Below are 9,637 nucleotides of genomic sequence, written 5' to 3'. Positions count from 1 at the left end.
ATCACTTTTCCCCTATCCCTTTATTTCCCTTTATTTTTTTCTTTTCTTATTCTCCTCATTTTACTATAAATTTACAATTCTCTTTTCCATTCTATTAATAGTTTTTTCACACACAAAATGTTAGTTCTCTCTCAATTTCCACACACAAAAGTTTATTTCTCTCTCCCATATTTTTTTTTTCCATTTTTGGTGGATTTTTTTATATTTTTCTTGCGTCTCTACTTTATGTTGTTTAATTTTTGTATTATTTGCAACTCTAATTTGGGTTGATGTGATTAAGTTTTGTATTTTTAAGTTGTTATCTTTTTATTCTCTTTGATTTCATAGGTGTTATCATATTTCATTATAAAGATAGTATATAAGAATATAATATTATTTTATTACATAACATGATTTAGATAATTTGGTGTTTATTACTATATTTTTAATTTTTATATTTTTTTCTTCCCATATTATTTTCTATAAATTTCTTATTATTCTCTCTCACATTTTCTCTTGAAAAAGTGGTCATTCTCTTTCTCTTGATTTTCATAATTTCTTGCAACTCTACTGTATATTAATGAATCATTGTGATTTTAAAAAATCTATTTTCGGTTCATACGTTTTGATGTTGTATTTTTTAATTTCCCATCACAAGTACTCTCTCTCTCTCTCTCTCTCTCTCTCTCTCTCTCTCTCTCTCTTTCCAATAAAATTTAGATAATAAATTATAAATATTCAGTATAAGTTTGATATAAGTTTTGATTATCATGATAATCTATTTTAAGAGAATGAATAATTTGAATAATTTATCTATACTATTATTTAAATGATTTTCCTTGTTTAGACCAGATTTTTTTTTTTTTTTTTTTTTGTGGTTCCAAAATACCCCTACACCCTATGTTTAAGTAGGGGCANTGAGACATTCTTACAATCTCCAAAGAAAACTAAAGTTTGTCTGAAGCCATTCCATTGATCATCTCCAGATCCATCTTGCAGTTCTCTCTCAAATCCTTTAGCGTATTAAAACTGGCTTGCTGCCCAGAAAATTGACATATTCAACACATTTGAGATAAGAAAAGAAAACTGAAATTTCATGACATGAATAAAGGATGATCTTGAAACTTAGTCCGATCATAAGGCGCCATTAATGCTTGCAAATTGCAATGAAGCATTGGTTAGAGCAATGACTCAGAACAGATTCACATAGAGGGTTGAACACTAAGCCATAGGAAATAAAAGTTGCACTCACAAGCTGGTTGTTTTCATGAACAAAAATATCCTCCATACGAATAAAGAGTGACTTCCACTGACTCGTGAGATCAGATTCTAAATTCAATGATTTTCTGTTTCCTTGGCCATGAGTGTCAGTCTCCTGCAGCCTTTGAACCAAGATGCTTGCTTCTTTCTGACTCTTCTTCAATACTGGCACAAAATTAGGTGATACTAATGAGGGAAACAATATCCCTATGAGAAGAAAACAAACTAAACATGTAAAAGTTCTAGACAAGTAATCTATCAAACACCATCCACAAACTTACCAGATATTCGACCCTTGATGTCCTGGTAATGGAGGTCCGACCAAATATAACCAGCTGGTTCACAAATCATAAAATAAACATACCCATTTAGAATTAAAATGCAGTATAAGAAGTTAAATTCCATTAACACAAGCAATGAAACATAGTTAGGTGTTATGAGCTTATGATTACCTGTCAAGCAAAATGAACAAGAGCAACCTTTGAGAATGTTGTCACCAGCATTTAGACTAGTGCAACCATCACCCTTAAATCCAGTACATCTTTCCAATTTATGGATCTTAGAACCATGTGACTCAGGCAATCTAGACGACTCAATAGACCCATAATTGCTCGAGGTCAAATTACCAAGACCAAGATCCTTCTCATTATCCTTGAAACCACGCGTGACTAATCCTTCCCTTACTACACTAATTTGTTGTGTAACACCGGAAGTGAGTCTCACTTCCTCATCTTGACACTTCCCTCCAACCCTGCGACAATCTTTCTTGCACGATTCAGAACACACAGGCATGAAAACACTAGACACACAACTATCTCTTGATGCATCACCAACCTCCACACTACTTTCTCGTTTTCTATCATCTTTAACAAGATGGACAATACCATCAAAAATATTCAATGTCTCCTTGCTTTTATCAGGTAAGTTTACAACAGCAGAAGCAACATTCTCCAGTGAAGTACCAACCTCACTACAAGTAGGGGACAAATCCTTTTCACTAACATCTACAACTCCAAACTTACCTTCACATTTGTTTTTAACTGAATTCTCAACTCCTAAACACACTTTTTTCGCAACCCGCAAATTCCCATCTTCACCATCCACATTTCCACCACACCCATCACCAGATTTAAGCCCCAAATCACCTGAACCAAACAAAAACCCCCTTTTATGATTGGTCACATCGGCTAAAGCCGGACGGGCTTTGCCAAACCCATCTGTGAAATTATCTCCACTCATCATGAAACTCAAATCTTAAGCTCTATAGCAGAATAAAAATAAAAAAAAAAAAAAAAAAAAAACCCCACTTCTCCAATTTGACAAAAATTCAACAAAATCTAAACACACCCTTTGGTCCAAAACTTCAAGAATCCTCAATTCACTACACAACAACAACAACCAAAAAAAAAAAAAAACATCACCATTCAAATTCAACATAGATTCACCCAACAACCAAAAAAAAACACTAGTAGCACAAAATGACATATAATATTTGAACCCAGCAATAATGATTAACAAAATTTGATGAAATGGGTGTGAGAAAATAGTACTGACCTTGAGAGCTGAGATGGGATGAGATTTGTGGAATTTTTTTTTGAGTGTTTGGAAGTGAAAATCACAGAGGAAATGTGGTTTTTGTTTGGTTCATGTGAATGTCAACCGGGAATGGTCTTAAAAATGCAGCGGCTAATAAGTAAGGCGCTTTATAGTATTGAATTTTTTGGTTAAGGCGGGAACCATTTTGTTTAAAATAATGCATCACATTTTGTGCACATGGCATGCTGCAGTAAATAATGACATGATTATCGCTTATTTTGGTGGAATAGAATTTAAAAATGATATGCCATTATTATATACGTACTTAAATTTATACAAATTAAATACCAATCTGAAATAAATTCTCCTCATTTCCAGCAAAACAGGGAAGCTCCAAGTTTTGCAGCGTGATTCCTTTAGGTGTTTTTCTTTTTTCTTTTTTGGGTCCGGATAACGGATGCTTATAAGGCATCTATTAACAGATCATTTTATAAAAAGTTGAAGGGTTACGTTAACGGGCGTCTTTAGGACAATAATTAATAATCTATTTTAAAAAATATTTGATACTACTTTAATGGAAAATGAAAAAAAGTTATTAAAATATTAATTTTTTTTTTTATAAAAATTTTCTTAAATTGAATTGTTAACTATTGCCACATCCGTTAACATTTCCTTAATTTTAATATTATTTTCATAAAAAAATATTAAGAAAAATATCCAAAAAGTTTATATTTTCTTTTCATTTTCTTTCTCATTGCAATCCAAACAAAGGAAAAAGAAATACATTATTCTTTTTTCTTTTCTCCTTCTCTTCATTTTCCAAACATACACATGAGAATTGATTTCTTTTCTTTTCTTTCTCAATTCCTTGCTATTATTCATTTCTTATCTCTTCTCTTCTCTTCCCTCTTTTCTCTTAATTATTTTGAAAAAAATTTCTATTCCTAACTCTAATTAACGCAAACAATACACTTTTTCCCACACCTAAATCTAATATGTTTATGTGTCAATTATTGATTGAATTTTAACCCCTTCACATGGGTGATGGGTTGACTACAAATTTTTTAAAAAGCTAGAATCTCTTATTGATGGAAAAATTATTGTGCACTAAACGAATGAGATTCAATTTTAAAGTAGGACCCACATATCAGTGATACATGGGTCTCATACTTACTCATTACACTTTTCCAAGTAATTGTATTGGGCGGTTCATGAGAGTGACAAGGGTCACTTGCATGTGGAGTGACAAGACTCTCCAAAATTTTGTACTGTTTGGAGAGTAAACAGTTCTTTTTATCTTTTAACTATCTACTTTTTTAAATACACTTTTTAACAGACTCTCTATTTTTTATCTATTCCATTTAAATATTATTTCTTCATTCTTTTTTTAATCTTTCTTTATTTATTTTTTCAACCTTCTTTCATTTATTTCTAACAACTATATTTTTTCATATACCCAACAACCATATTTTTAAAATCTCCCAATGGTAATATTTTAAAATTTTTCCTAATGATATATTTTTAACAAATCTTGTGAAGCACTTGTGGTAACGATATAGTAAGTTGTAGGTCATCTAATTTTAACTAGAAATTATTTTTAAAAAAAATTAACTAAAAATGCTACATTCACAATATTTTGTACAATACTTTCACAATAAATCCTATGTGATAAGTTGTTGTTGTTTCTAGATTACCAATAAGAAGTTGGTTATATTAACATTTTGTAGAAATATTATAAAATAATTTGTAAAGGTAGCATTACTCAATAAATATATCCCATGCAAAAATTTCGTTTATTTTAATATAAAAATTTATTTCTTTTTAGGCCATTTGCCATTTTTCAAAAAATTCACATAATAATATTTTTTTATTTTATTAAAATTTAATTTTTTTTAATTGTTTCTCTCTCATTTCGTACATCCATCAAACAGCATTCCACAATTGAAAATTAAAACCTTATCAACACCAATATTCTTAAACAATGACATGGGTTTTGGTCTTTTGGGTGAAGATTACGAATTTATTAATCTAAAAAAAAAAAATTGTCCTTGCTGATAATAATAAATTGAAGCATTGATATATATTTTTTTCCTGCTATGTTAAAAATTTCTTCATAGGAATACGATGGATTGAAATATAGTTAGCAATGGAAATTTAGAAAAAATGAATGTGGTCATGTAGAGACTGGAGACGGTCTCCGGTCTCCACATGACCACATTCATTTTTTTGTAGAATTAGAACTAGGTATGACTATGTGAGCAACAAATTGTTTTGGGTAGTCTATCCCTGACAGTGAGTGACTAGGGTCAAGGCCCATCTGTGAGCAAGGAAAAATGCTATTACTACAAACTTATTTATAAATTATTAATACGGTGAATGATTATTAATAAATAAAAAAATAATATAAGTGGTGGCCCAAATGTTAACCAATATAATTTACTATCTCAACAGTTTATAAAAATATTATAAAAAAGTTTATAATTATAGCATTACTCTTAGTGTACGTTTGGCATTGGCTTAAAAAGTCAACTTTTTTTTACTATTCAGCTTATTTTTGCTATTATTCATGAGTTTCATTGTACTTTTTGGTACTATTCATAAGTCATACTATATTATTTTAGCTACCTTTTAGATTTATCTACAATACTTTTAACAAAAAAAATTTAATTTCAACTAAATAAGATATTTTCAAACAAAAACTTAAAAGAATCAATGATATTATTAAGGTGATTAGGCATGCAATATGACCTCCAGGCTCCAGCTGTGGACCTTGCCTTATTCATTCTCATAGGTGACCCATGTAATCTGACAAGGGTGGGTCAAAAACACATCAATCTTGCAATTCAACCGTAAATCTTTTACACGGAAACTGACTTGTTTCCAAGAGTTCACATATTTTTAATTGGACCTTGGGAAGAGAGAGAAGCGGTCAAGCACCTCATTCACCTTATTTAAATCTTTGGGTTTTAGTTGTGCGGGGCGCATTAGTATTGGAGTTGACAGAGTCATCTAGCTGTGAGTGTTTAACTCATCATGGTAAAAGTGACTTGCTAAGAGCATCCTTATAAGATGTTGCAAAATTTTTGCCATTTTACCACATCAAATACCTACTTTATTATTTTACCACATCATTTTACAACATCTCATTTATCAGATGTTTTATAATTCAATCATATACATTAAAATAATATTTCCTACACATTAAAATAATATATTATCCCCTAATTCATTATTATCAACAACAGCACCTACAACCCACACCGCAGCTCAACCACCACAGCTCACAACCACCGGCCACCCCCCACAGATCAACCACCGACCACCAATATCAGCCACTTGCTACCAAAAAAAAAAAAAAAAAACTCAAACAAACACTACAACCAATATCAGCCCCTACACCAGAAAAAACCACCATCAACCAAAATCTCATACCCATCCCAAATCTCACACCCACAATCCGATCAGCCTACCACCATCAAACTTCAAATTCAGCCAACCACCAACAATCAAAACAACCAACAGAAAAAAGAGAGAGAGAGCGATCGGTGAGATCGGAGCGGCGATGACGATGGCGATGATCGGAGTGGCCTCGCCCATGCCGCTTGAGCCTCCAACGGCGATGATCCGATCGGAGTGGCGATGAGAGAAGACCGATGATCCGATCGGAGTGGCGATCCGATCGGAGTGACGATGGCAATGAAAGAAGACCGATGATTCGCCGATCGAAGTGACGATGGCGAGACCGATGATCCGATCGAAGTGGCGATCGAATCGGAGTGATGATGGCGAGCCGGTGAGTGAGAGAGAAGGGAAGAGCTGGGTCTGATGTGAGAGAGGGAGCCGGTGTGTGAGAGAGAAGAGAAAAGAAAAAATGAAGAGAGAGGAGAGAGAAAAGAGAATATAAAAAGATTAAAAATTTTGCCACATCTGTCCGTACCGTTGCAAATTTGCAACGGTACTGTAGCAATGTGGTATAAATTTTAAGATATGCCTCATCTCATAAAGCTTCTTTTTTTTGTTTGGTGTGGTAAATGTGCCAAATATTTGGCATTTGGCACATTTACCACACCTGATACAGATGCTCTAATAATAATCAATTGAAGCATTGATTTTTTTTTTCTTGCTATGTTATAAATTTTTTATAGGAATACGATGGATTGGAATATCGTTGGCAATGGAAATTTAGAAAAATGAATATGAGGTCTTGTAGAGACTGGAGACCCATTAACCTTCATGCACGTCTTGTAGAATTAGAACACGACCCTATGTACATGGGACTTCTTTTAACTAGACGTGACTGTGTGAGCAACAAATTGTTTGGGGTTGTCTACCCTTGACAGTGACTAAGGTCAAGGTCCAACTGTGTAGCTTGGAAAAATTGCTAAAACTATGATATTTTACAAAGTTTTTGCCATAACACACTGAGAGGTGTCAATTCAGATTAGCGTATCGGATTCGTGTCATGTCAAGATAGGAGTATTCGACTAAATGACTCAACCCGAATTCGACCCATTTAATAATCGTGTCATGATCCTTCACCCCTAACTTGACCTATTAATAAGGTAGATTGACCTGACCCAACCCACTTAATACGCTTAATAAACGGGTCAATTGGGTTGACACAAATTTGACACAACCCATTTCAACCTGCATAATATTAAATATAACATCCATTTAGGATTTTTTTTTACTCCTTAAAAATAGTGCATACACTTCAAGTCTTCAACCCACATTCAAAATAATATAGTTCAACAAAACTATAACATCTATTTAGAAATAAGTTCTTAACACCCCAAAAGAAGTGCATACACTTCAACCCCAATTCAAAATAACATAGTTCAACAAATAATATCCACAGGGTTTGTAAAGTTTTAATTTTCAATTATAACCTTTATAAATTTTTGTAATTACTCACTTTTCTTTTTAAATTTAAAATATAGGTTGAATATAAAAGGTATTTGACAATCTAAAATAAAATAAATATTTATTTGTTATACTAGTTAAACAGGTTGTGTTAAATGAGTCATTTTGGGTTGACACAAATAAATTGGCATGTCAAACGTGTCTATTGCAGGTTGACCACACGTTTCTTATCGTGTCGTTTTTAGGTTAACCCCGTTTATGACCCAAACCCACTAAGGTCTAACCCTAACTGGCAAAAGGCCATGTTGGGGTCATGTCCTATTCACGAGTTGGGTCGAACATTGACACCCCTGCTTACTACATGACGAATTATGAGTGATGGAGGTATGAGCCTCCATGTGGCAAAAGTTTTGTAAAAGGTTATTGTCCTAACATTGTTCATGGACCTTGCCTTATTAATTCTCATATGTGACCCATGTAATCTAACAAGTGCGTTTTAAAAGTTCATCAATCTTGCAATTCAACCATAACTCTCTTACATGGAAGCTGACTTGTTTTCAAAATTCCACGTTTTCTTTATTGGACCATGGGGTGAGAGCCTAATGATCAAGTACCTCGTCCACCTCGTCTTGGCACTTAAGTTCGAGTCGTGCAAAAAGCATTAGTACCGAAGTTGACAGGACCATCTAGCATAGGGGTTTAACTCTTCATGGTAGAAATTGACTTGCTCCTAGGATTTCACCATTATTTATTCATAAAAAAAATAAAATAAAATAAAAAGCACTCTTACACATAAAAAGCAAATAAATTATAGGCTAAGATACAAATTGCACCCTATAAGTTTTATTGAAATTTATTTCAGTTTTCCAACTTTACTTTCCTTTAATTAAATCATCTAAATTTCAAAACTCAAGTGAGATGAGTGTGATTACTTCTTTATTTAATTATTAAGATCTTGTGTCCAATTTCGTTTAAAATTTGCCACTAGAAAAATATTTTTCTCAAATGAAAAAATATCTTCAAAATTAATAAAAATATTTCATAGATATTTTATGTGATAATTTTTTCATTGGTTAATTGCACAATTAATGGTAATTTTTTAATTGAATTGGATGAAATGCCTGAATTGAATAAATATGAAACTTAGAGGACTCAATTGAACGAAAGTAAAGTTAGATGACTAAAATGAATTTTAATTAAACTTAGAGGATGCAATTTACATTTTAACCTAAATTATATGTCCTATAACTATATTATTCAATAAATTGAAGACGCGTCCAATTTGCAATCTCATACAATTTTACCAAATGATAAAATGATCTACTATAAGTGATCCATCACTTTTACTTTTTATATAAATCCACCACTTATTTTCTATAATTTATAATCCACCACTTCAATAAATTATAAAATTGGATGTAAACTTGCTAAAAGAAAATTGAGTGTGAACATAGTATTTGGTGCATTTGACTTCTAAAATTGAGTAGGGTTACAAGCTCTGGAAAATATTGATAGAAAAAGTTTATTTCCAAACTATTTTAGAGTAAAATCATTTAACTCTCAGTAAAAAATTAACATGGCTATATATTTTAAAATTTTGAGAATTGGATTGCATGTTATTTATATTCTTAATACGCATGTCAAATTTCGCTCAAATTGAATATTATTTTTTATGCATAATTTAAGACTATAAAAACTTGAAATTTAGACATTTTATTGATGATCCATAATTTTTTATGTTTGATTTTATTGAAAAATTGCAAATATAAAGGATGTAATAAGAAAATGCAAATCTAATTATGAATTTATCATAATTCAGATTCAATAAAAATATATATATAAAAAGAGTGAAAAAACAATTTAGAGTTAACAAGGTTAACAAGAGCGGGAGTTTAACTCTACATGGTAGAAAGTGAATTGTTCCCACTATTCCACCTTTTCTTAATCAGCAAAAAAAAAAAAAAAAAAAAAAAAAAAAAAAAAAAAAAAAAAAAAAAAA

At 31.7% G+C, this 9,637-nt stretch overlaps 1 protein-coding gene across 3 annotated transcripts; it reads right to left on the bottom strand.

Moving 5' to 3' along the window:
* Nucleotides 1-904: 904 nt before the first annotated feature.
* On the bottom strand, nt 905-2,531 carry LOC112009966 (uncharacterized). 3 transcript variants are annotated; one of them, XM_024042321.2, is made up of 4 exons: nt 1,692-2,531; nt 1,521-1,574; nt 1,232-1,404; nt 905-1,016 (listed from the first exon to the last, which is right to left on the bottom strand). In XM_024042321.2, the coding sequence occupies exons 1-4, from the start codon at nt 2,479-2,481 to the stop codon at nt 927-929; spliced, it is 1,107 nt and encodes a 368-aa protein (XP_023898089.2). In that variant the 5' UTR covers nt 2,482-2,531; the 3' UTR covers nt 905-926. The 3 variants fall into 3 exon arrangements, with proteins under 3 accessions (XP_023898089.2, XP_065625679.1, XP_065625680.1); XM_065769607.1 differs by having other exon boundaries at nt 926-1,404; XM_065769608.1 differs by lacking the exon at nt 905-1,016 and having other exon boundaries at nt 1,238-1,396.
* Nucleotides 2,532-9,637: the final 7,106 nt, after the last annotated feature.

Source organism: Quercus suber, unplaced genomic scaffold (genome assembly GCF_002906115.3).
Source record: "Quercus suber isolate HL8 unplaced genomic scaffold, Cork oak 2.0 scaffold_1222, whole genome shotgun sequence".
NCBI classification, from domain to species: domain Eukaryota; kingdom Viridiplantae; phylum Streptophyta; class Magnoliopsida; order Fagales; family Fagaceae; genus Quercus; species Quercus suber.
The sequence above is the reverse complement of the archived record's forward strand: the minus strand, read 5'-3'. Positions and strand labels throughout refer to the sequence as shown.

Coding starts and splice junctions, on each gene's coding strand:
- LOC112009966 (XM_065769607.1), bottom strand. CDS start 2,481: ATGATGAGTGGAGATAATTTCACAGATGGGTTTGGCAAAGCCCGTCCG. Junction 1,575..1,691: donor TTGTTCATTTTGCTTGACAG/GTAATCATAAGC, acceptor TTTGTGAACCAG/CTGGTTATATTTGGTCGGAC. Junction 1,405..1,520: donor CATCAAGGGTCGAATATCTG/GTAAGTTTGTGG, acceptor ATTTTGTGCCAG/TATTGAAGAAGAGTCAGAAA.